General features: G+C 42.2%; 1 protein-coding gene across 1 annotated transcript in view; it reads left to right on the top strand.

Annotated features, from left to right (window-relative positions):
* The window catches only part of Myo1d (myosin ID), a 272,879-nt gene that overhangs the window by 77,127 nt on the left and 168,195 nt on the right, over positions 1 to 27,557 (top strand). The window contains exons 2-12 of the mRNA XM_032911997.1: positions 3,669 to 3,877; positions 6,991 to 7,084; positions 8,338 to 8,503; positions 9,883 to 9,936; positions 12,132 to 12,227; positions 14,924 to 15,040; positions 15,792 to 15,995; positions 17,084 to 17,229; positions 17,306 to 17,420; positions 20,868 to 21,038; positions 25,227 to 25,297. Of these exons, the coding sequence (XP_032767888.1) occupies positions 3,669 to 3,877; positions 6,991 to 7,084; positions 8,338 to 8,503; positions 9,883 to 9,936; positions 12,132 to 12,227; positions 14,924 to 15,040; positions 15,792 to 15,995; positions 17,084 to 17,229; positions 17,306 to 17,420; positions 20,868 to 21,038; positions 25,227 to 25,297 (1,443 nt within the window). The remainder of the gene's footprint in view (positions 1 to 3,668; positions 3,878 to 6,990; positions 7,085 to 8,337; positions 8,504 to 9,882; positions 9,937 to 12,131; positions 12,228 to 14,923; positions 15,041 to 15,791; positions 15,996 to 17,083; positions 17,230 to 17,305; positions 17,421 to 20,867; positions 21,039 to 25,226; positions 25,298 to 27,557) is intronic.

Genomic DNA, 27,557 nt, shown 5'->3' on the forward strand with positions numbered 1-27,557 from the left:
CCTCCCCCAAAGGAAGCCCTGAAAGGACCAACTGCATCGCTTTTCTGTTCTCCTCCCAAGCAGCAAAGCCTTCTGATAATGCGCGATATTACAGGGTATAGTGGCACCATCTAGTGGTAGATTTGAGGCCTAACCAAGTTCAAAGTCATTCGATAACCAGTTTAGAATTTCAAACACAACTTTCTATCAGTTTTACAAATCGCTGAAGCATTTATTTAATGCCATAATTGTTGGTCCTCTGGAATTTTCTTCAACAGATAGCACTGCTACTATGATCCATCCATAACATAGTTTGTAAACAAATGGGTTATAAATTGTAGACCCTCTTGAGACAAAGTCTCACCATGTAGTTGAGGCTGCCCTGGACCTCCCACCTCTGATTCCCAGGAGCAAAATTGTTGTCATAAACCACTACTCCCTGCTCACCCTGCTCACCCTGCTCACTCTGCTCACCCTGCCCACCCTGCCCACCCTGCTCACCCTGCCCACCCTGCCCACCCTGCCCACCCTGCTCACACCCTGCTCACCCTGCTCACCCTGCTCACCCTGCTCACCCCGCTCACCCCGCTCACCCTGCTCACCCTGCTCACCCCGCTCACCCCGCTCACCCCTGCTCACCCTGCTCACCCACCACCCCGCCACCCTGCTCACCCTGCTCACCCTGCTCACCCTGCTCACCCTGCTCACCCTGCTACTGTGTATGTCTTCTGATTATATTTTGAAAAAATGATACTTAGAGATTTAGTTAAATAAAATATTTACTTGAACTAATACCAGAATTTCAGAAACTATCCCATTCGTAGCTATAAGAACTATCCAGCAAGAAAGTGTATCGTGAGTATTGAGCTCATGAGGTAACTTCCCCCTATCACCCTGTTGCTCATTTTTGGTTCTTTATTTTTTCCTATTTGGGATGTTTTGAAAACTAAACAACCGTGTCCTCGGTCCCTCGATGATGCTTGCTAAGCCCATGCTGCATATTTGCAGATCCAATCAGAGAGGCTTGAGTATCGAATCTTACTTCCTGTTTCTTTGTGGATCTTTTAATATTCTTGAGGGGAGGGTTTGCGCAGTTGCTTTTGGAGGCCCAAAGGAGGGTATTGGAGCCCATGGACTGAGAATTAGTCATCTGTGAGCCACTCAGCCCGAGTGCTGGAAACCAAACCCTGGTCCTTTGCAAGAGCCGTCCATAGTCTTAACCACTGAGCCCTCTCCAGCCTCACATTTCTGGGTCCTTAAATGTGAGCTGTATAGATAGGTATCTTGTTGCTGGCTTGCGGTTAATTGATAGATGTGACAAGGAATGATATATTGATCATTTAGTCCATTCTTGTGGCTGTTGGGCTATTGAGTAGGGGCGGTGTTAATAAAAATAAAAACAGTTGGTAAAGAATCTACACCCACCTGCAATCCCAGCAGTCTTCAGATAGAGGCAGGGACATCAGGGATTGTAGATCAACCTTGGCAACAAACTTCAAGGCCAGCCCGAGGTGCTAGAAACCCAGCTTTAAAACAAGCAAATAACCATCACTTTCATGTGTAACATAATAAAACAATAAATTAATTGCCATTTTTGAAAAGAGAGAAAAATACTTGGTCAATGCCAGAGGGATAGAGGGGTAGAGCGGTATAATTATTACCACTGCACAGCTAGCTGGAGAGGCTGAAACACAAAAGTTCAGTAGCTTTTACAAGGTTGCACTGCTGTTAGTAATATGAGCACTCGGGCCCAGATGAGAAGGACCCCAAAGCTAGTGCTTTGACTGTCAGTGGAAACCACAATGAAAAGCTGACAGGAAAGTTCACTGGTTGATAACTCTCATTTAAATTACTTGCCAACTTCTTGATAAAAAAAATCTTGGTTCTAATTTATTGTTCATAACATGTGTATTTGTTTGTTTCCAGTCTTAATTATAGCTGACAACTTTCCATCTTAAAGGAAGTTTAAAAATGTTGCCTATCAGTCCCAAATGCTTAATTATTCTCCTTGTCCCTTGGTTATAAATAGACAGACTACCCGTGGACTGGCATTCTGCCTGTGTATTTAGCTCTTGGAAGTGAGATACAATCTTCCCTCCATTTCCACAGATGCTGTGTCCTCACATCCAGGGAACTGCAGATTAGAAATGCAACAGTTATCTAGATAGCACATAAATTACATGAAGAATTGTTATAGCCTACAGACTATTAAAATACAGAGAAGTACATACAATGGCACTACACCAATCTGGGACATTTTACATAGGGTACTTAAACATCCAAGGATTTTGTTATTTGTGAGGGCTCATAGAACCAGTCTTCAGTGGATGCCGAGAAGTGGCTGTATTTGCCTTGCCTCTGGGCAGGTGGAGTGTATTGGTAACAGTCACCTAAGAGAAACAGTTGAGCTCTAGTCTGTACATACTTCTGGGTGTGGGTTTCCTGTGCTTTATGTTCAATTTTTGTACAGATTTATCATCCCTATTTATAATTTCAGTCTTGGGGTTTTTGCTGTTTTTACTTTGCTCCTGTGGCTTCCCCTGACAGTCTCCTCATCCCCCCATCCATACTACCCCACTGTATGAATATAAGGATTAATACCTCATGTTTTCTATAATATCTTGCCATGCATACATGTACTCATTTATCAAATGTATATAGTGATAGACACACATGTAAATATGATCTCATACACAAATAGGATCATATTATATACCTTGAAAGTATAGACACTTTTGTCAGTTGTCCCATTCCTGAGAGTCCCTCCCTCTGGTTTGTACAAAGTGTGACCTGGGTGTTTTCTGCAGTGTTGCTCATAGCCCCAGGAGGGAAGGAAGATCACTGAATAAATCACGCTGTATCTACACCACAGGATTCTAAGCAGTCACTACAAAACCCAGTGTGATTTATGTCAGAAGGGTCTCCTGTATCGTTTTCTGTTTGTGGAGTTTACTGTGTATATTTCCTTACTGACAGTTTACTGAGGCTTCTGGAGGGAGAAGAAATAAATGTGAACAAGCCTTTCTGTAATTGAAAATCCAGTGAAGTAAATTTCAAGACCTGATTTAACTTCCATTTCTTTTCCTACTAGAGCTGTGAGTGTTTCTCTCTTGATTGACCTTCTGTATTTGGGAAAGGGAAACCCACAGCCTTCAAAGTGTTAAGTTCCTCTTCTTGCCTGGCTTTTAAGCCCTACTGACCTTTTCCACTAGTGGCATCTGAAGGGCACCACATCAGATAAGGTCTCTGCCATTAGTTGTTTTTTGTAAGCTTTATTATGTACCCCAGGCTGGCCTCCAACTCACAGTAATCCTCCTGTCTCAGCCGTATGAGGGCTGAATATAAGCATAACCTACCATGACTGACCAAAAACATAGTCTGTGTTTTTGTTTGTGTTGTGTTTATGTTTATGTTTAAGACAGAGTTTCTCTCTGATATTCAAGCTGGCCTGTAACTCACTCGCTTTGTACTCACAGCAATCCTCCTGTCTAAGTCTCTTAAGAGATGGAATTATAGACACGAGCCACTACCCTAAACGTAATGCGGTCTTTAAATGTAAACTGAAAGCTGATAAATTGTCAGTCCAGAAGCAGTTCCTGGACCATTTGGGTATATTTGCTAATAAACTAAGGGAAAGAATCCACACATGTGTTTAACCACGGCTGCCTTTTGTTCTCGCTTCTGTGCAGATTTGAGAAAGGACGCATCTATACGTTCATTGGCGAGGTGGTCGTTTCCGTGAACCCATACAAGGTGCTGAACATCTATGGAAGGGACACAATTGAGCAGTACAAAGGTCGGGAGCTGTACGAGAGACCTCCTCATCTCTTCGCTATTGCTGACGCTGCTTACAAGGCTATGAAGAGGCGATCAAAAGACACCTGTATAATGATATCAGGTATTTGGAGGGGTCCCTGGTTCCAAAGTTGAAAGGTATTTAATTTTTTTTTTTTTTGTACTCAAGAATTCACACAATGAGATCCTTATTATTTTTTTTTTTAAGCTTAGAAACCCAAGAAATTTTATAGGGCCCAGAAAAGTAATGAACACTAAATACCAAATTATGCCTACCATGTTCAGTCATCCTCTAGCGTTTGTTTTAGAGGCCAAGGCAGGAGGATTGCTTGAACTCTCAGGAGTTCAAGACCAGCCCCAGCAATATAACAAGGCCTCATCAGATAAAAGAGTACACATCATACTTGCATGCCTTTTGTTACTTGTACACTGGGCCAGCATGGAATATGATTCCTCCTATCTGAAGCACCAAAAAAAAAAGTGTCAAATAAAGCATAACAAAAATAGTTCAAATGTCAACAGAATGAAACACAGTAAATGATGCCTCAAGGTCAGACAGGTGTTTGGAGACTGGTGCTGTGGTGAGACACGGGTGGAAATGGGCTTAGCCCTGAAACTCAGGGAGGAGAGGCCGAACTGCAGCCCACGTGCACAGAATGGCAGCCTAGCCCCTCACAGGCTGCTAGGCTTTTTGCAGCATTTCGCCTAGTAAAATAAGGAAATATCTTTTCCCTGGCCTAAGATGGCCTCTCAAACTGTGGGAATCTCTGTTGATGCTAATAATACCTCCCATTTACTCTAGTGGCTTTGTGCTTTTCAAAATATTTGGATGATTATTTTATTTTGGTAATCAAAACAACTTTAAGTGGTATGTATCATTATCATAGTTATTTTCTACTTTACAGATAAGAATGTTAAGGGTCAGAAGATTAAATAGCTTAGTGTTGATAGAGAGTTATAGCCTAGGAATACACTGTTTTGTTTTGTTTTTTAAATAAAACAGTTGAAAACATTTAAAAAGTTGGCCAGCTACACAAACTTATGAACAAAAGTTCTTTACTTGTTATTTACATATATATATATTTATTCTTTGAGAGTTTTATGTAAACGATGTACTTTATCAGTGCATTTTATCATCTATCACCCCACTTCCCTCCCTCCACATCTCACCACTGCCATTCCCACTTCGTGTTCTCTCTTTGGCTTACAAGGCACCTGGGTAATTGTTGCTGCCTTTAGACACGTGGGTGTAGGGTTATCCACTGGAACATTGTCAGCCCACCGGGATCCACACCCCTGAAAAGAACTGATGCTCTTTCCCAGGGAGCCATCAACTGCCATAGCGCCTCAGCCAGGGGTGGGCCTTGTGAGCCTCTTTCCCATCCACACTACAATGTGGACTCTCATGAATCTCATGCAGGGTCTTGTAGAGGCAACCATAGCGACTTAGTGGGAGCTATGAGTACAAAGACCCTGTCATGATTTGAAGACCCAGTTTCCCAGCAGTCCTCGGCAACGTCTGACTCTTAAGTCTTTCCACCCCTTCTTCCACAACCTCCTTGAGCTTTGTGATACAGATACCTCACTTACGGAACCTTGTTCTGTGCACTTAGGCCAGTTGTGAGCCTCTATATTAACCACTGCAAAAAGAAGCTTCTCTGATGGGAACTGAGAGATGCATTAGCCTGTGGATATAAAGATGAGTATTTAGAAGACAGTCCATGTATAATATTCCAAGTATTAATAGTCGATTTTCCTCTGGGGCCATGACCTCCTGAGCCACAGATTCTTGGCTGAGTTCACACTACTAGGCATAAGTTTCCACTCGTGGAGTGGGCCTTAAATCCGATCAGATAGTAGTTGGTTACCCCCTTAACCTTCATGCCATTATTGTAGTTCACAGAGTTCATAGCTGAGTAGAATTGTTGATGAACACTAAATATCAGCGGCCTACGTAGCACCTCCAGGTATAGTGAAAGCAAGCAGAAAGAAAGCTTCCAGGCCTGTCGCAGCTTGATCTCTGCATGTCCTGTACAAAGTGTACAGAATCTTCAGTAGTGGGGCCTTAGTGTCAAGTCATAGCGAACAGCCATGAGCAATGGCAAGAGCTGTGTTTTCCATAGGGGAGGATCCTCTGGGACCCATCTGACATGGGGGGGAAGTCATGTCCCCCAGCATTCCAGAAGTAGCTGATTGTTAGTGTCTGTGTCTAAGTGTATAGTCACACAAGCATAAACAAAAATACATAATTATAAGCACATACCTGCCATTACAAAGGTAGTCCTTCCATTCAGCAGTGTACAGTGGACGTATTTTTCATTAAGGTTTCCATAAAACTAGCACATTCCCTTTAGCAATTCCACTGTGTAATTATTTTTATCTATTCTTTATTAATCTATTTGCCCAATTTTAGTGAATAATTTATTAACATAACTTATTAAAAATAGTTGTAAAGCCTTGGGAGATTTATACTGTTTGGTTAAACTACTTTTAAAAGTAGTTTTTCTCTCCCTTGGGAGAAAGCCCAGTGAGTGAAGTTTGGGTGTTTAGACGCATAGATGGAACCTCTAAATCGCTCTCTCCACTGCCACCACTGGAACCCGTTACACACTTCCTATGGTGTTTTTTTTTTTTTTTTCACTGAAATTAGTGTAATTTGGTTTAAGACTTGGGTTTTTTTGTTTGTTTGTTTTTTGGGTTTTTGTTGTTGTTTTGTTTTGTTTTGTTTTGTTTTTTGACTAAGAGGCTGATCTAACTGGTTTCAGAAATCCTCCTGGTCAGGCTCTCTCAGCTTTCTGAGTAGCTGGGACTGCGAGCACCTCACTCTGATTTTTGTAACTAATCACTTTATTCCTAATACACTTTAAATAATTTTTCTGTAGAAAATAAGGTTATATGAATGTAGCTGTAGCTACTGTTTAACTCACCACCTCGTTTGGTTTCTGCTATGCTGGGTGTATAATTGAAGGAACTAGTTTACCACAGTTTAGTCCTTGGTATAGTTTACTTAACTGAACATGATCTGTAATTTATAATTTTACCTCTGTCATTTTGAGAGACATGTTTCTGTCTATTAGAAGTAGCTCAGGACAAAATAACCTACTAAGAAAGGGGGAGGGCGGAAGCGGAAGTAACACGGAGTTTAAATGAATAACCATCAAAGGTTTAAATGACTCTGTTGACATGAGCTCACCCCTGCCCCATTCTTCCCTCTAGGGGAAAGTGGAGCTGGTAAAACAGAGGCCAGTAAGTACATCATGCAGTATATCGCCGCCATCACCAACCCCAGCCAGAGAGCAGAGATAGAAAGGTAAGGGCACCTCAGGGACATGGGTTGGCTGGGCGTGGCCTCACCTAGTATACCCTGGGCCAGGCCTCAACAGACCGACATCAAGCACTTTTTGATGTGTAAATTGCTTTGATTCCCACATTGCATATTGAATCTCTGCTTTTACTTCTTTTACTATATCAATTTCCAGTTTTTTCACTTTTTTAAAATTAAAATTACTATGAAATAGTGGAAAGCATCCTGGTTCTAGCTAGTTTCCAACCTCAGCAGAGCTCTTGGACTTTGCACAGCTTGGCCTTATTGTTCAAGTCTCTGCAGGTTCTTGTTCTGTGTTTTTAAAACTTATGCTCTGAGAGAATGGGCCCTGGAAGATGGACCCATGGCTTCCCACAATGTCACAACTGTAACCCACTGATGCTGGGAGTCCAAGTAAGGTTCATATGTGAAGAAGTTTTGTACTGCACTGTGCTGGGCTCAGAGTCAGGTGAGTACAGTGCCTGGCACACAGTGCTTGTTTACTAAGTATGTAGGAGTGAATTGGTGGTTATTTGTTTCTAATAAAGCAGCATGACGGACTTTCTTAGGCGGCGCAGCCTTTTCTGAGAGGGAGAAAATACTTTCCCTTAGCTCTGATGATGAACATTAGCTTACGGAGGAGTCACAACTCGTCTGTCCATCACAGGCAGCACGACAGGCACAATCTAGGGTGCTGGCTGATGTAAGGGAAAGAATTTAAATTTGATGATGATACTTGTGTGGATTTTGCATTTTCATCATAACTGGATTACCCAGTCAAAAGAGGCCTTCTAAAAGAATGTGACATGTTCCCACTTTCCATTTCTGAACATTTGATCAAATTGTTGTAATTTCCTTTGACTCTCAGGAGAGTAGCTAGCTGAGAACTAAATTACTTTCATTTTTATATGGCAGATAAGGCTTTGGAAATTTACTGTCATTCCGAGCATACTGGGCTCTATCGTCTGTGGGGGACCTTTGTGAGCAAGCAGTTCCTACACACATGCCTTTGTAAAGCATAACGTTATTTATGGGCAGGAGTTTGAAGGATCTGTTGCAGGATTAGGGGGAAGGACAATGGTCCACTAATCAGGTTGTGTCAGAGGCCAGGTTATTTCTCCAGGTTTGACTGTGTGAGAGGAATCTTGTCAGGGAAATAGAAACAATGATGGAAGGGCTAGAAGGATGGTAAGATTATCAGTTTTCTAAGTGTCTTCATCTCTGAATTTTTTATAATAACTGATGTATTTTCATTAAAGAGTGAAGAATATGTTGCTGAAGTCAAACTGTGTTTTGGAAGCTTTTGGAAATGCCAAAACCAATCGCAATGACAATTCCAGCAGGTTTGGGAAATACATGGATATCAACTTTGACTTCAAGGGAGACCCCATTGGGGGACATATTAATAACTACTTGCTGGAAAAGGTATATGTTTTAGATTTCTAGGGTGATGCTTGTGAGAGCTGAATGTCTAAAAATAATATTTGTGAAATTGCATTTAAAGTACTGTTCAATGCTACTACCCGTCTTCAAGGCTGCCTTCCATGGTAAGATACCCTCTGAGTCCTCATGAGCACCTAGTGCATGGAGTTAGACTTGGTCAGGCAGACTTGGGGTACGCATGCGACAGAAGAATGCGTGACAACTCCTGGGTCAGATCTAACCCTAACCAGTCAAATCTCGCTCTTCCTCCCTCCCTCCCTTCCCCTATGTAGCCAAAGCTGGCCTATAACTCACCATCCTCATGCCTCAGCTTCTAAGGGCCGAGGTTTCAGGAGCGAACCACGACGCCCAACTTTCAGACCTAGACTCTCGTTATGTTGCATCCTCCATCCAGTTTGCTTACTGTCTGCAGCAGAACACACGTTTGTTCTCTCAATGCAGTTAAGCTGTACCCTACGGTCGCCTCTACCTTGAATTGTGCTTCAATTCAGATGCTTCTCGGTCAAGGGTTTCCTCTCCCAGTGACACCATCACATCTTACAGCTCTGCAGTTCCTATTTTTATCTGTTATATCAAGGTTAGGCTACTAGGGAAATAAGTGCTTTTTTCAGAGTCAGTTGGAAAGAAACAGAAAACACTAAATATTACCCATCTCTCCCCCATGTTTCAATTCCGTTGTATATACATATTCAATCAAAAAGAATACTTTGAATGAGCATACATGTTGAACAGTCCTTTTGGAGAGTCCAAGCAGAGTCCCGGGGCCTGGTCATGTTGACTGATTTTATTATAGGATATGAGGCATTGCTTTTTGAAATGCCAGCAGACTCCAGACATGGGAATGTTGAGAATGTTCCTCCCCAGCATTCCTTCCCGTCCTCCCCACTCAAATCCCTACCACTTGCACACATTATGACTGCAGGTTAAAAAACAAACAAAACAACCCAAAAACATGGCTTCACTCTCATGAATATTAAGGTGCCATTTTAAACAATATAAAGAATTATCAAAATATTGCCAGGGAAGCCATAGAGAACACTCATCTCTGATAAGCTTTGTCCACAGATTGGTTTGGGTTGGTTTGGGTTGGGTTGGGTTGGGTTGGGTTGGGGTTGGGTTGTTTTGGTTTGGGTTGGGTTGGGTTGGGTTGGGTTGGGTTGGTTGGGTTGGGTTGGGTTGGGTTGGGTTGGGTTGGGTTGGGTTGGTTTAGCTCTTGCTCTACTACCGAGCTAAGCCCCAACCATTAGCCACAGATGGTTTTTAATGCACTGTGAATACAAGATTCTCTAAGAAAGTTGCTTCTGTTTCATTTATATCTATAATTTCAGATTAATCATTTTCTTAAAAATATTTTTCCTCAGTCTCGTGTAATTGTGCAACAGCCCGGAGAACGAAGCTTCCATTCTTTCTATCAGGTTAGTAATCCTTGTGCAGAGAATTGTTTGCTTAGTCATGCAGAGACGTCTGTCTAGTGTGCTCTCATCTGTCCTGCACCTCTCTGGCTTTCCTTGTCTCCACAGCTAGTTACATGTGTGCACAGGCTTATACATCCTATCCCACCTAAGAGACTGAGTGTGGGCACTGTGGGAGGTGGCTAGCCAACACAAGCTCCCAGGCTAAACATCACCTGGGTTCCTCAAAGTGGAGGTAACAGTGTAATGACTGTGAAAGCTATTGACACCATCTAGAAATGTCGGTTTCATTTTCTTTTGAATTGAGTTGCTACTCTTCTGCTTGAGAGTCCCAGAGATGGAAATGTAAATTTGATTTGCATTGCTCTTTTTTTTTTTTTAAAGATTTATTTATTTACTAATTATATATAAGTCGCTGTCTTCAAACACACCAGAAGAAGGCATCAGATCTTACTATAGATGGTTGTGAGCCACCATGTGGTTGCTGAGATTTGAACTCAGGACCTCTGGAAGAGCAGTCGGTGCTCTTAACCGCTGAGCCATCTCTCCAGCCCCTGCATTGCTCTTGATAGGTGTAGGGCAATATGATTACTTTCAAAACAAAACAAGGATTTGTAAACCCAAGGAAGAATTATCCTCTGTGCTATCAACACTCAGAAAAAATAAATAGGTCTTTAGAGAATGTTATTAGAGTTTGAAAAAACTCTTAAATAACCTTCCTTTGGCACATCTGTGCTCATAGAGCAAGTGTGATATTAATATGATTTTCAAATCCCAAAGTGATATAAACCAAGATCCCTAAAAAAAGCTGCTGACCTAATTAAGCAATATTTGGGGGTTTAAACCATCTACAGTCCTAGTGCTGGGTAGGCAGTGAGAGTCCTGGGGATTGCTGGCTCCAAACAAAGTGTCAGGAACCCGAGGAGTGACACAACACAAAAGCTGGCCGCCATGCACATACCCACAGGCATACACATGCAGACACACATTTAAAACTCGGAGTTAAAAAGATGGATTTCTGTGTAACTGTCTTTGAAGGTGATTAATGGCGACAGTACAGTTGAATACAGTATCATTTGATTAAGTAATTGCCTTAGTTAATGCCAGTCAAGTTCTGGTTTGGTTAGAAGTCACTTTTAAGGTCCAGGTAACTGCACATTTGACATAAACCAGAGCTTACTGTTGAGAGCAGAACCTTTATGTTAAGGCCTCTTGAAGACGTGCCTTATAAAAAACGGGGAGAGGGGTTTAACAACGTTGTATTTGTGTTTCTGTTAACAGTTTGCTAGATTATAGCTAAACTATTTCTCTAGAAAATATAAGAATGTTTATTTCAAGAAATTACAACTTTCTGCAAGTGTCATTCCCAGTTGGATGAAGTTACTAAGAAACAGCTTCATCTGAGAGTCACGGCTGTCAGCCACTCCTTTCTGGCTGTGGCAGTGGAGGAAAAGCTGTGGACTCCATGGGACTGTCTGTGAGCTGACGCCTCTTCCCCACAAGGCTGACTTTTCTGAACTCAGCAGGTGACACTGCTAAGCTGCAAGCACCTCGGGGCAGGAGTCTATCCTGCCTGCCAGATGATGACATTCGGGCAAGAGTCGTTTAGACCAACCTTGCGAATGTGAATTTTAAGTGCTGTTCCTCAGGGCTGTATAACATTCTGCCTATCTTACTAGATAGAAGCTATTTACCTGTAAGACAAGACAAAATAAAATCCAAAGATTTCCTCAAAGCATGAAGAAGAGAACCTAACTGTGAAGTCTAGAAAATGCGTGAAGAACTAGACCACCTCTGCGTCAGACCATGTGACGTGTGGGGGATCGGTATCTGCCTTGAAAGTTGTTGCGTATACCTAGAGCTGCTGCTCTTCCTTGGAACCTTGAAGAAACTGAGTCCTGTCAGCAAAAGAATGTTGTAACAGTGATTGTGGCTCCAGCAGCAACAGAGTAGATGAGCTGACTGGCAAGATACAGAAACAAAAACAAGGCTTTTCCTTTAGACCTCCTTTTATGTAGGCTGCCACTCAAAGGTCCTGCCAAATTTAGGGGGAGGGCCTTCTCAATTCAGATAGCCTGGTGAAGAAAATCTCTCACAGGAATGAATACCCATCAGCTTTTAGTCAATTCCGAATGCACTCAGGCTGACAACCAAGATTATCCATCACAGCAATTTAATTTAAACTAAATATTTTTCAGCTACTTCAGGGAGGTTCCGAGCAGATGCTGCACTCTCTACACCTGCAGAAATCACTCTCATCCTACAACTACATCCGTGTGGGGGCGCAGCTGAAGGTGAGCTTCTTCTGAGAACCAGGCCGAGGCAGAAGGAGCACAGGCTGTTGCCCAGGCCCTCCGCTGCCCGCCCTCATGCAGATAAATGTTTCCTCTGCTCTGCTTTTAAAAATCTCAGTCCAAAATTAATTCCACCACTGGACTGAAAACCTGGCTAGCTAACCTTACATAGCTGTAATGTCCTCATCTACCAGAAAAGCTCCTCTCTCTGTGTTCAGGGTTTTCTCTTACCATCTCTTAATATTTGATCTGACTCCATTCATCTGAAACCGTAAAAGTCACCGAGCACCAGCAAGCCTTCCTCATAAGTTTGTGTGATTTAGTCAAAGGCGTGCTGTTATGACAAAACGAAATTGAAAGCACTTTGATTTTCTCCTTTTTCTTTGTCTTTTGAGACAGATAGCCCTGGCTGTCCTAAAGCTCATGCCATAGACCAGGTTGGCCTTGAACTCAGAGATCCACCTGCCTTTGACTCCCAAGTTCTGGGATTAAAAGCGTATGCCACCACTGCCCAAACTCCCCTAGTTTAAAGTATTGATTGTGATTTTCCTCGGATAGTTTTGTGGCCTTAGGTTGCTTCTTTATAGTCACCTTTCTAAAGAGTGGGTGATAATTAGTAATGGTTTGTATGTCTATTCATTCATTCATAAACAAACCCTGCTTAAACCTACATTTATTATAATATAATCATTTCCCCCATATAAACAAATGATTTTAATATCCATAAAGTATTACATGTATTTTAATTAATCTTAGAATGTAAGAGTCATGTGAAATTAAGATACCTTGGGTCACAGGTAAGAGAAAATCTAGGTAAAGTTTCCCAAAGCAGTGATGAATTCGCTAACCCTGTATGTCAGCAAGCACTGGTATGGTCAGACCCAGCACCTCAGCAGCACAGGTGGGGTTGTGGTCTTGTAACTTACAGCTCTGCCACCCTCAGTAAACTGGCTTGTCCTCTTGCTCTGGCTTTTGCTGTGGTCTCGGAACATCAGCAGCAGTCCCAATATTCCCAGGCAGAGGAAATGCCACCTTGTACACACATGCCTCCCTAGAAACCCTCGCCTTCCATAGCTCGTATTATGCTTTTCCTCATGCCTCCTAGTTCACATTGGCACCACAGGCTTGTGACTGAGCACTCATTGGTAGGGGAAGAAATGGATGTCTTAGGGTTTCTGCTACTGTAATAAACCCCATGACCAAAAGCAACTTAAGGAGAGAAGGGATTCATTTCATCTTCCAACTTGTAATCTATCATCTGGGGAGTCAGAGGAAGTCAAGGCAGTACACATGGCCCAGAAGGGGTGCTGCTTACAAACTTGTTTTGCTCACCCAGCTTTCTTATACACATCAAGGTCACCTGTCCAAGGGTGGCAACACCCACTTGTTGTGGAGGCTCTGCCTCCACAAATCAATCACTAATTAAGAAAGTGCCCCACAGGCCCCCTGCAGGCTGCTGTTCTGGAGGCATTCCCAATGGTGTTCCCTTTTCTGAGATGACCTAGCTTGTGCAAGTTGACCATATACTAGCCATGATCACTTAGGAACCCTGAAGCCTCCTGAGACTAGGAGCAAGCCAGAGATGAGCTTGAAGAGGACTGAACAAATCTCATCCTATTAGCAATAATGAAATAAGAGACGAATGGCTGTTAGGAAAAACAGCCAGAAATTTCCTTGTATAAGGCAGAACTACAATCTTTACATGTAGTTATGATAGTAATATCTGATTTGAGTATTTTTGGTGTGCTAAGGACCAGACAACAACTTGTAAGAAATGTATTACTCTCTCTGTGTAATGCATGAGGAAATTAAGGCTCAATAAGGTTAAGCATCCATCCCATAGTGAGAAGACACTGACAGGTGTAGGAGCTTGCCTGGTTGTGTCTATAACACAAAGGAACATGTGTTCTTCAAGCAGAGGAGGTTTGTTTTGTATATCCTTCCTCATTAAGCAAGCATTCGGCCAGGACCCATATAGGTCAAATGAGCAACTTGTTGAGGAAAGGCTTAGTCCAGAGCTCCTTCCGGGAACCTTGTAGTATAAGCAGTTGCCATTTTTTACTGTAAAATCTGATGGCACACTAGTATATCCAACCCAATGTCCATGTCTCCTGGGGCTGCGATTCATCACTGAGCCTCTGTGCTCCAGTTAGAAGCTATGACTTCCCATCGCTTGTCACATGAGAGAAATAGTGGAGGGTAGTCCTGGACTTCTTAACAGCTTCCTATGTGACTGCAGCTGGTGGCTTTGCTCTGGGTGCTACGTTTCCTCCACCAGGACTCAGCCCGATTACAGCGTGAGAGCTGCTACCAGACTGCACAGAGGACCCAGGCGAGAGAGCTGCCGATGCGGGTAGCCAGTCATGGACCTTAGAGTTCTTACATTTAACATTTTCATGTGTGACATCACATCCCATACCTTTGCCTCCATGGAACATGGAGCTGTGATCTTCAGTGGTTCAACTCAGGACACAACCTTCAGAAAAATGCATGGCACTTATTTTAAGTGACACAAATCTCTCACACACACACATAGGACTCATATTTCTAAACATTTCCAACACAAATTTATTTTTAATATTTGTCTCCCTTAAAACGATTTACTACAAAGGCATCAAGACTTTGGCTAAACACTTCAGCTTTTAGTTAATGCTCAGGTGAATGTTTCTGACTTACAGTTTTCTGTTCATGTCTAGTCTTCCATCAATGATGCTGCAGAGTTCAAAGTTGTAGCTGATGCTATGAAAGTAATTGGATTCAAACCTGAGGAGATTCAAACAGTGTATAAAATTCTGGCTGCTATTCTTCACTTGGTGAGTAGGGACTCTCAAAGCGTATTGTCTCCCTGTAGAAACAGGGCACTCTTTCAGATTTTGTTCCCTGTTGAAAGTAATTTCCTGGGGGCTGGAGAGATGGCTCAGAGGTTAAGAGCACTGACTAATCTTCCAGGGGTCCTGAGTTCAAATCCCAGCAACCACATGGTGGCTCACAACCACCTGTAATAGGATATGATGCCCTCTTCTGGTGTGTCTAAAGACAGCAGCAGTGTACTTATGTATAATAAATAAATATTTTTTTAAAAAAGTAATTTCCTTTGTGAAAATTTTTACCTGTGGTTTTGAAAACTGTATTCTGATTTTCTTTTATTATTTTATATTATGATGGGTTTTCCAAACCACTATAGATTTGGAGACTGTGCCCAGTTCACTGTGTTGTGATTTCCTTAGACCTTGAACTCAGCACCCAAGACTAACAGTGACAACATCTGAAACAGATGGTTGCAAGTAGCCTCCAAGGCACAGACAGCTCATGTGAGGCCAGCACCATAGACCAGAGGGCAAAAATAATCATGGACTTGACTCTGTAACAGCATAGCCCTCTGTCAAAACTGTGCGCTAACATGAAAGGGTAGTCAGGTGTGGGGGGAGGGACGGAAGCGCAAGGCGAGGCTCTCACATTTGGACGCGCATATTTAGGAAGGTAGATGCAAACGAGTTCACCTGAACGCAAGATATGTCAGAAGCTCATTGGAAATGGTGTCTTTTGTTTTCGCTTTTGATATAGGGAAATTTAAAATTTATAGTAGATGGTGACACGCCACTTATTGAGAATGGCAAAGTTGTATCTGTCATAGCAGAATTGCTCTCAACCAAGGCAGACATGGTGGAGAAAGCCCTGCTTTACCGGACGGTGGCCACAGGCCGTGACATCATTGACAAACAGCACACGGAACAGGAGGCTAGCTACGGCAGAGACGCCTTTGCCAAGGTGAGACTAGACTTGAACCGTGGGTTGCAGCATAAGTGAAATCTCTACGGATGTCTTCAGACATCCCTGACAGTGGGCTAAGGGTCTTTAGAAACTGTGAGACTTTTTGGCCACCACTGTCTCAGTGAAGCCCCTGGTTTATCACTGCTGGAAAAGCAAACTAGACCAACTGTGGAAATGGGTGGGGGAAACTACTGCCTTAGCAGAGTATGGCACTAGTACCTCACTGCCTCATTCTCTGCTGTCTTCCAACTTAGCCTCACAAGTTCTCCTGTCTGCTTCCAGCCACAGGACTTCTCTGTACATGTCATGCCTCTGCTAAGGTTGTTCCTCTCTCATACACAGGGCCCTGTTAGTCATGCCACTGACTCAGGCAAGTAAGGCCTTCCCTGGATTGCCAGAACACAGAATAGATTAGAGTCACTTCAGGATGGGCTGGGGAGATGGCTCAGCAGTTAAGCACACTTACTGTTCATGCATAGGACCCAAGTTTATTTCCTACCACCCACTTGGGCAGCTTAAACTACCTTAGTTTCAGCACCAGGAAAACCAACACCTCTAAGGGCACCTACATTCACGCACATGCAGACACATAATAATTTTTAAAAGTCACCTCAGACACTGTGGATGTGCTCCTTCACCCTATTCCCTACACTCCTTGGAGTCTATGACTTTCTGTGTACTCAGTTCTGTATTTCCAGCAAACTATATGTCTGAGTGCCCAGCAAATGTTGAATGAATGAACTTCCTAAGTATCCAAGTCCATTTACTCATAGCCTAAAGTAGGAACAGTTTCAGAGGTGAGAAGTACAGATGCATCCCTGATGAGGTAAGACATGGGCATACGCTTAGAGAACAGTCTTAAAATACGAATGGTAGCCAATGACCCTATTTAAAACCCAGATTGCTTCCTTCAGTTTGGCATACATCATGTGGCTGTCTGGTAATTGGTGACGTACACTCTAATCATAATAACACATGAGCTGAGCAGTCAGGAGAAAGGCAGATGGGTTCGAAGACATCCGAAGTCCAAACACAAAGGCTCATTCCCAAATAGACAAGGATGTATGATGATCTTTCTGTCACAGGCAATATATGAGCGCCTCTTTTGTTGGATTGTTACTCGCATCAATGACATCATCGAGGTCAAGAACTACGACACCACAGTACATGGGAAAAACACAGTTATTGGTGTCTTGGATATCTATGGCTTTGAAATCTTTGACAACAACAGGTAAATGGGGTATGACACTGAAAACCCTACTGCTTGTTTTTCTTTAATTTACCCTAACATTCCCCATCTCCCGTAGCTTCGAGCAGTTCTGCATTAACTACTGCAATGAGAAGCTGCAGCAGCTGTTCATTCAGCTGGTGCTGAAGCAGGAGCAAGAGGAGTACCAGCGGGAAGGAATCCCCTGGAAACACGTGAGTGCCTTCCCTTCTCTCCTCTGATCTAAGTGGCAGTGGACCACCCTCTGCTACTGCTGCTCCCAGTCTCTGAAGCCTGTGATTGGAACACTGGGACACTTGTACTCCTGTCCAGTTCCACACTCACTCTTTCGCTGTCACCTCTCTCCTCGTGGCTCTTTGTGAATAATTGTCAGAGACAAACTCTGCCAATGAGATGTAGACAGGAAGTGACCCTGGTCAGAGGGTCACAGCTGAGAGGCTGGCTCTCCAGGCTTCCTTGTTCTCTCCTGCTCCTGACAGAAGTGAGACCTGTATGCGTGTCATTCTTCTTAAACATTTGTATTTTAAAACAATTTTGGGAGTAGACGTTTAAAAACTCTCTGATGTTTTCTTATAGTTATTTGTTTCTGTTTTGTGATATTTTGTTGGGTTCCTTTGTTTCTTTTTTTTTCCTTCGGAGCTGAGGACCGAACCCAGGGCCTTCTGAGCTAAATCCTCAACCCTGGGTTCCTTTGCTTCTTAGGGAACAGTCTGATGTTTTCCCTGGCTGGCCTTGAATCCTACAATGAAACCAAGGATGACCTTCACTCCTCATTCCACCTCCACCTTCCAAGTGCTGGGATTACAGGCTTTCGCTGCCATGCTTGGTTGCTGAGTTTATAAAATTCTATTCTCACCACACAATAAAAACCAAGCCAGTGTTTTTTTCTTTGATATCAAACATAATATTGACATTTCAATTGAAAAGCTATTTGAAATGTCATATTTAAATTATTTTTATATTCATATCTTCTCATTTTTTATTCTACTTATTTAAAGAGTGGGACAGTAAATAGCACTTATGCCTAAAATTGCACCTTTGCCTTCCACCATGTGTTAAATATTAGAATGCCATAAAATGTCATTGAGGTATATTTTACATATTTAAAATAAACCAGAATTGTCAACTTTATTATAAAAGAGCTGCTTATTGTTTGATTTAAACAGTGGCCTCTCATAGCTATTTAAAACACAATTCAATTAAGTTTATATGAAGTTTCCTAAGAATAAATCTTCTGTTTAATATACAATATAACTGAAGTTTAAGTCTGAATCTTATCATAAAAACCTGTTATTCAGGTGTGTTTAGAGGTAACTGATTCAAAATATCCTTTGAAGCTGGTTGTGGTAGCACATACATGTAATCTCTGCAATTCCAGAGGCTGAGGCAGGAGAATTCGCATATTTAAGACCAGCCAAGGCAACACAATAAAACCCTATCTTAAAAAAATAAAAGTCAAGAACTCCTCCAGCGATCAGAATATCAAGCTCCATGGGTTTAGTTCACAGTGGGAAGCATAACAGTGGCAGTAGTGGTTAATCCAGACACCTCAGAAACGCTCCGTAACCCCGGAGATGACAGAGTCGTAACCGAAACAGGCCTCTAAGGGAGCAGAACCCAACTCCCAGGCAGCATAAATAGACATCGGTGTGCACCAACATCATGGCCTCTGTTTGCCTTGGAACCCCTAACTTCTAAGCATTGCACCAGCTTTCATCATTATAGGACATTTCAAGAGTTCCCAGAGCCTTCCCCACGTGTCCAGATTACCTCGAAGTTACTCAGCCATTACATTCCTTCATCTGTGATTTCCCACATCTCTCTAAGAGACAAATAATCCTACAGAAACTATAACCACAGCTCTATGATTCATCCCCAAAGTAACAATTCCTTTAATATCATTTCCTACTTCTTAAGCTGTTTTATTGTTGCTGATAGTGACAGTTTGCTTGATTAGATCCACATAAAGACCTTGCATGATGATTGATTAATTGATCGGTTGGTTGATTGATAGATTTCTCACATAGGTTAGCCTCATGTGCTCCCTCCTTTCTTCCCTCACTCCTTCTCTTCCCACCCCCTTTCTTTTTTTTTCCTTTGTAATATTTTGTTGAAAAGAGTGAGCATCTTTTCTGTAATGGAATTTTTTTTCTGTAAGGTTCCCAGCTCAGATTTTGCTAATCCAATTCCTGAAGTGTCATTAGCACATTTCTGTGTACCTGCGTGTTCTGTGTATTAGTGATAAGATCTAGTGTCTTGACTGGATTCAGAATAAGTTTTTCTTCACAGCCTATTTTATGTCCTGTGTGTGAATACCTATCAGGAGTTCATAAGAATCTGATTATCCCTTTGATTCATTTGCTTCTAAAAGCAAATAATACTTGTGTTTTTTAAATTTCTATTTTTACTTATGTGTGCATGCATGCTTGTCTGTATGTGCACCACATGCTTACAGGTTCTGTGGAGGCCAGAAGAGGGCATTGGAAACCCTGGAGCTGTGGTTACAGGATTGTGAGCCACCTGATGTGGGTGTTGGGAACTGAATCAGGTATCTCTGTGAGAGCAGTAAGTGCTCTTAAGCACTGATCCATCTCTGGAGCCCCTACAAGTCATTTTAACTATTGAGAACGTCATACTCTAGTGAACTCTCATAAAGTTACATTTTAATTTTCAATTCAGTTGTTTGCCTGAAGCTAAGAATGTATTGTATACATTATATGTTTTATATAGACATAGCTGGATTTTAGAGTTTAATTCTAAAGTTCGTTATTCAGATTCCATAGTCATAGGAAGAAAGTTACTATTGAAAGTGTTTGTATTTGGAGTGAGGGTATGACACGGGACCTCCATACCTATAGGCCATCTGCATATCTGTCCCAACTCATGGGCATTCAGGTCACTAGAAGAACCTGATTTTTAAAAGCATGCCTTAAGCAGTGCTTAAAGCACCATTAAACTTAAAACCAAGAGTTGCTAGTCCTCAGCAAACATCAGTGGCTTCTAGGAATACAGTTGGAATTTTAAGAAAATTCTAATAACTCAGGACAGAAAACTTTACTTTCACAGTCCTAATATTTGAAATGTTAGCTTGTAATAGATTTCCTTCATTTTTTGTATTTAGGACATTTTTATAAAAGTGTAAATAACTTTTCTCCGTAACTGAAAATATAGTACTGAACATATAATCATGCAAACCTGGGTAATTCTTGCAGTAGGGCCGTCCTGTGCACTGGATGGTTTAATAGCATCCTGACCTTCACCCAGTCTGCACCCGAAGCCTTCCCCTTTCCATGACATTACGTCATATGTCCCCAACACAAAATTAATCTCAATTGATAATCCCATTCATGAAAGAGTGGGATTGGGTGCGGGATGGGGAAGCAGGAAGGACTAGGACAGGAATTAATCACTTTTGCCTGAGTCCAGTCATCGCTGACGATCCCTCTGTAGCACAAGAAAGGAGACATTAGGGTGGAAAGCTCTGCTAACGTGTGTGTTCACTGCAGTGCTTGTCCTCACTACTGTCTGCCCAGTCGACACTGAGGTGTTACGTACGTCTGTGAAACACAAGGGGACACCTGTGTGTCTTGGTTGTTGGGGTTCCTGTTCTCCTGGGCATTGCTTTCCTGCTTGTCCTGCAGATTGATTACTTCAACAACCAGATCATTGTGGACCTCGTGGAGCAGCAGCACAAAGGCATCATTGCAATCCTGGATGACGCGTGTATGAATGTTGGCAAAGTCACTGATGGAATGTTCCTCGAGGCCCTTAACAGTAAATTGGGCAAACATGGTCATTTTTCCAGCCGAAAGGTAATAAGACCTTCCTCTTATCTTGAATTATAAGAATTTTGCTTATCGTTTGGCAGGGCAACACTGCTTTATAATAAGTTAAAAGAATGTACAGTCAAATAAAGGGGAAAGGCCTGATCTCTGTGAGTTCTCCTTTTCTGATACAATGATGAAGTTGACAGAATCATAGTATCCAGGAGAGGGAGCTACAGACTAAGGAATTTACTAGATGCAGGAAAAATGAACAGGAGTCTTTAAAAGCATGATGTCATTTATAGCCAATAGGTGCTAAGTCCTTGTCCATGTGCTAGAATTTGATGTCTGCATAAGAAATTGCTTTTGTCCTTGACTTTCCACCACAATCGTCACTGACAAAATATGGAGAGTGTTCTGACTGCATTCTTCAGACCCTGGGACCTTAGAGATTTTAGCTGCAGTCGTGGTTGTTACGGAGAAATGCATTCTTTCAGGGTATTGAGTAAACTTCCAAGTCTCCATTTTTTTACAATCTAAAAATGTCACAAACCACATTTGTATAATAATTGGTAGGGGTTGTGGTTCTCAGACTTCTGTATGAAACGTATATACAGTATGCTTGTCATGAATGTTTGTTTAGGAGTCTGTGTTGGGGAGGGATACCTCATCGTCAACCCGGGCTTCCACACATACGCGAGTTTGCCCAGGGACCAGATGCTGCCAGGGAAACATTCCTTGTTCCTTCCCATCCAGAAAGAAATGGGCGGCAGCCCTGGTTCTCTGTAAATCTGCAGCACGTTGCCACTGCTGCATGAATAAATCTACTTCCTAACTCTGTCCCCTTCAGAATTATGTAATTATGTAATCTCCACCATTAACTATGGAGAAGGTATGAGTCATCTGTAAATTGATTATTAACTGACACTTATCTAATGGCAGTTACTTGTAGCTACAAGCTGGTCTTCAGCTAATGCAGACTGATCTTTGACATTAAGAAATACTTAGGTCCCTTCATCCAGTTCCCACTTACACCCCAAAGGTTTAATTAAGTACCTTTCGTTTAAACAGGTCTAGTTCTCAGTGCTGGGCACAAAACTGCACAAAGTAGAATATAACCTTAGTCACAGTGAGACTTTAGGGGGCACCTTTATCTAGGCGAATGGCTGACTGGGAGGGAATTTAAAGATGTCATCATAGGTTATGGAAATTCATCTACTAAAATACCCTCTGGATGCTAGACAGTCAGTGTTGGTGAAATTATTTCAATTTGTCAGACCAAATAAATCTTTCTTAAATTGTTTATATTTAAATAGATATCTGTAAGTCTCAAAAGTGACACCCCAAATTATTATTCTATCTTTTACTGTGGCCATTTTTTATAGCGGAATTAAGTAAATTGGCCAGGCAAAAAAATTATTTTTTTCATTTTATTTTGTGTGTATGAGTATTTTGCCTGCATGTATGTGCATTATGTGCATACAGCGTCCTAAAAGGCCAGGAGACAGCGTCCTCAGGCTGGAGTTGTGAGAAGTAGGACTTGAAAGAGTAGCCAGTGCTCTTCACCACTGAGCCATCCATCTAGCCCTTGAAGCATTTTTGAAATGTAATCTCATTTTCTTCTTTTTTGAGATGGACTCTAGCTCTATGTTGCTCAGGCTGACTTCAGACCTCTGGGCTCTGCTGATCCTCAGCCCCTCAAGTGACTAACACTGGCACTGCATGCTAACACGCTAAGCTGTAATCTTTCTCCTTAAGGCAACTGCATATCTTGTGTATAAACACTTGCTACTGATTTGATAGGAAATACTAAATAGTAATTTATATAGTGATTGATTTCTTTCTCTTTTATTTATTTTCTTCCTTATTACTGCTTTTGGTGGAAGTTCCAGTTTCCCAATAAACTAAACACCTACTTCTTTTTCTTCCTCCCTCAGTATCCCCTGGATAAATACTGAGATGGAGATACTTAGTGTATTCTTTTGGGGAATTTGTATATATGTGATATGTGTATATGTCTGTGTGAAAGCATATATGGAGGTCAGAGGTTAATATTCTATATCTTTTCTATTACTCTCCAACTTTTTAAAAATAGTTTACATTTATTTATTCATTTGGGCATGTGCATGCATTTATATACATTGGCACACGTGTGGGAGTCAGAGGACAACTTGCAAGAGTTAGTGCTCTCCTCCATGTGACTTCCAAGGATCAAACTCAGGCTTGGTGGCAAGAACCTTTGCCCATTGAGCCATCCCACTGGCCTCCTAGTTTATTTTTTGAGACAAGGTCTCTCACTGAGCCCAGACCTCCCTGATTGACCTATCTTGACTGGCCAGCAAGCTTCAGGTATCCACCTGTCTCTGCCTTACTAGCACCAGGATTACAGACACCACTGTGCCCAACTTTTATGTAATTGCTAAGGGTCCAAATCAAGTCCTCATGTATATGCTGCAAGCACTTCACCAAACAAGCCATCCCCCAGTCTCATCTCCTAAGGAATTTTACCTAATAAAAGAAAGAAATGAAATGGCCAAGCTGTCAGGATGTTTAAATCACTCATACCCTCTTGTTAAATAGTCCCATTGGTTTGTATGTTGAGCCAGGTTTCATTTGCCACTGCTGACTCATCACACAGATTTACCTACAAGCTCATTAAAGAAAAGATTGCTGGCTTTTATTTGGGGCTAAAAAAACTTCCTTTGCATTAAAGGTACTATGGAGAGGCAGTCACATGATCCAAACAACTATAAAATATTTTAAAATAAAAAGCTAAATAATAAGTATATAACAATACTAGAAAAAGTTAAAGGAGTTGTGTGTGTGTGTGTGTGTGTGTGTGTGTGTGTGTTAGGGACAATCACGGCTTTGCATTTTATCCAAATATCAGAATGTCATAATTTGAGTCTTATTCCTTCAAGAGTTTTACAGATTAAAGGATATTTCAAAAGGAGGTCAGGAGAGGCAGACAGGCTAGAGAGAGTGCTCAAGAGTTAAGAGTATATACTGGCCTTGCAGAGAACCAGAGTTCAGTTCCCAGCACCCATGTCAGTCAGTTCACAACTGCCCTTGTGGCAAAAAACCCCATATGGCCTCTGAAGGACCCCACACTCACCATGCACAAGCCCTCATACACACAACTAAAGGTTAAAGGTTAAAAGTGCACCTTTGAAGGAGCTGGAGGATGTATTTTGGAGACACCTGTATACTCGATGCTTTGGTCTCCACATCTTTCTCAGGTAAGTAGTTATTGAAAGAGAAAAGTGAACCTCCAGCTTCCTGTGAGTCTTCATTTGTGAATGTCTTCCACACCGCTCCTTCAGCACCTGAAGCCTGCTGACCTGCATTACATGCTGTATGCCACTGTCATCTGAGTGGTTCTCGTATTACAGCACGAAGAGGTGCTGCGTAGATTATTACTCGTCTGCCTGTCTGGGCTCTACTGTACCAAAGAACGTTGGAGGAAGTCATGAACAAACCCCAGGACTTGCCTGCCATGTCATAAAGTATCCCCCTTCAATGGTAAAGAGGTGCACACATTGCTTTCCTGTGAGGAACACTAGGCTAGAGTCCAGCTCAGCAGGCAGATGAGCCAAGACCTGTATGCATGAGGACATGCTCCTTTCACTCCCTGGGGCCTTTCCAGGGCCACCGCTTACTAGCAATTTACTGTAGTATTATGTGTGTACCTCACTGAGCCTCAGCCATGTATGTGAGGGAGACATTGCTGTACTCTGAGTAGTTGTAAGGACTGTGATATGTGTATTCCTCACAGCTAGAGCCTTCAGTGTGATCCTCCCAGGTGGAACACGGAAGAGAAAGATTCAAGTGTCAGAAGATAGCACAGCACATGTCGCTTTCTCGGAAAGCCATACTTCTTCCATTGTTTGGCTGCCCTACCTGCTAGGGACCATCCTTTACATCCAGCTAAATCAAGGGCATCATTTACCAACCTCTGGGTAGGAAATAGCCACACTTCATATGCATTGTCCAGAGCTGGCCACTTGGCCATATTGACTAGTAGAGCAGCCAGCAAGTGGCAGCCAGCTGTGTGCCACAGGAGTGAGTCACTGCCGAAAGCCTTTACCTTGTCAGCCATGGATTAAACAAACCCCACAGAATGGGACTTTATTTGGGTATTGTAATTTGTGGTGTTTGGTCACAAATATTAAGTTGGAATGTACTTTTTAGAAGTTAAAAATATCTTTTTTCAAATTTATGTCCTTTATCTCTTAGACCTGTGCCTCAGACAAAATCCTGGAGTTTGATCGGGACTTTCGAATCCGGCATTATGCAGGTGACGTCGTGTGAGTATCTTACTCTGGTGCCTAGCATGATGATTTGCATGCAGCCTCTCTTCAGAAAATAAGACTAGGGAACTATGAGTCATTTCTCCTTTCTCGTGTTTGGGGGAGTGGGGTTGTTTTAGTTTCTTGATTTGAAGAAAGTGACATAACTTCATTTCTTCCTTGCCTCTCAGACATTTGGTTTGAGCATATGCTGTGTGACTCTGTGTACTTCCTGGTGTGGTCGGAACTCGATAAAAATGAACTAGTGTATCAGTAAACTTGGAAACAAGGGTTTATCAGTCAGGGTCTCTGGTAGATACATGGATAAGATGGGTTCTGCCCTTAAGAAGCCAGCAGGTTAGATGCATCCAAGCCACAGGAAGGGAGGAAAGGACTGGGCTGGGAAGGCACTCAGCGTTCTGGAAGCAGTGAGGAGTCTGCAGAAGTCTTGCGGGAGGAAGCAGTGTGCAAGTCCAGCGCTGTTAAGTGAAAGCCTGGAGGAAAGCGAGAAGAGAGCGAGGGGCAGGGAACTACAGACCACCCAGTGTCTGCAGGGCCTCAAGCAGCTTTGAGAGCAAAAGCGGTTTTATTATAGTATTGTCAGATAATGTTTGAAAATAGAATTCTAATTCTCTAATTGTTTATTGCCTTACAAATAAAAATAGCAATTGACAAATACCAAATGGTGTGAAAATTACCTTGGTATGTTAGGTTCCAGGTGCTCCTGTATCAGATTGTCACAAACCAGTGACTTAAAACTGTAGCCACCTAGGCTACTGATGTAGCTTAGTGGTAAAATGCTTGCCTGGGATAGGTGAAGCTCCCAGCACCACAAAAAGAAACACAGAAGCACGCGTGTGAGCTTTCGTAGTTTCATAGTTCAGTAGGCAGAAAGATCAAAATCAGGCAAAGCTTTTCTTGGGAAGAGTCTGCCCCCTTCCACCTTTTGATGCTATGGACATTCCTTGGCTTGTGGCTTTACCTCCTATGGCTGCTCCCTTCGTCCATTGCTTTCTCCTGAGTGTTAACTCTCCCTCCATGCTAAATGGATTTGGTGGCATTCATGGCCCCAGTCATCTATTGGATTAGTTCCTTCTTTCAAGATCCTTAACAAAATCACATCTCTTTACCATAGAAGACAGCATTCCCAAGTTCCAGTGTGGGAGTTCTTTTCCCAAGGGACTGTGGTGTGGCTGTCACTTGATACGGGGTCATTGTTCAGGCTGTATTTGTTGTTTCACTCTTCAGTGAACCCCAGTCCTCATTGTTCCTTATCATTTAAAACGATACCTTTTCCTCATTTATTATGTTAGGAATTCTTCCCACATAACCCATTACAAGAAGAGATTATCAAGACAAAAGCAAATTATTATCTTTATAAATGCTGGAAAGACATTTGAAGACACTTAAATAGCTATTTCTAACAAATTAAAACCCCAGAATCATAAAACTATATGACTCTAAATTACCACCCTCTGTCAAACTAGCCATCATTGCAAGATGTCATCATCCCCCACCATTCCGACCCTGTGCCCAAGTTTAGAGTGCGGAGTAAGAAAGTCCAGGTCCACTGAGATGCCTCCCACTAGGATAAGCCTAAGCCTCATCCCAGGCTACTGTTTGATGATCGGGGTGGTGAAAGGGCAGAGCTGGACAGAGGCCTCTGCCCCCACAAGTCCTCCCATTTTATAGAGAAATCAACTTCTACAGAACAAGTAGACATCTGACCCAAAGGCTCATGCCATACTTATGGGAGAACTGAGGCAGTAACTAGGTTTCCAGGCTTCTGGTCCAGACTTCCAGCTGGCATTCACTACCTCAGGCTTCTCCTTCAGCCTTTCAGTCCTCCACTGGATTTTTATGGATTATCTTTAGATTCCCAGTACTTTATAGGGTATAGTATCTGACCACAAGGTGCCTTTCATACAAGATGTGCATGTATGCATGTGATTGAATGTATATTTAAGCATAAATACACACGTGTACATATACATATGAGTGCATAAGAAGAGATAGGCTATAATAATTTCCATCTGAGTCATAGCAAGTGTTGTGACAAACTCTGAGTAAGAAAACACTATAATATTTTTAGATGTTGTGGTATGCCTGGAGAGGCTGATGCTGCTGGGCTCTGGGTGCTAGGAATTATTTTTATAGAATGAAGTAGGAAGGGTGGTGAAAACATATTCAGGAAGTAGCAGGGGTGTATCCATCTTTGCTATAGTACAGATTGGAAATGCCTGGGAAAGTACATGAGATCAAATCACAGTGAGACTTG

The sequence above is a fragment of the Rattus rattus genome, chromosome 9, assembly GCF_011064425.1.
Source record: "Rattus rattus isolate New Zealand chromosome 9, Rrattus_CSIRO_v1, whole genome shotgun sequence".
NCBI lineage: Eukaryota > Metazoa > Chordata > Mammalia > Rodentia > Muridae > Rattus > Rattus rattus.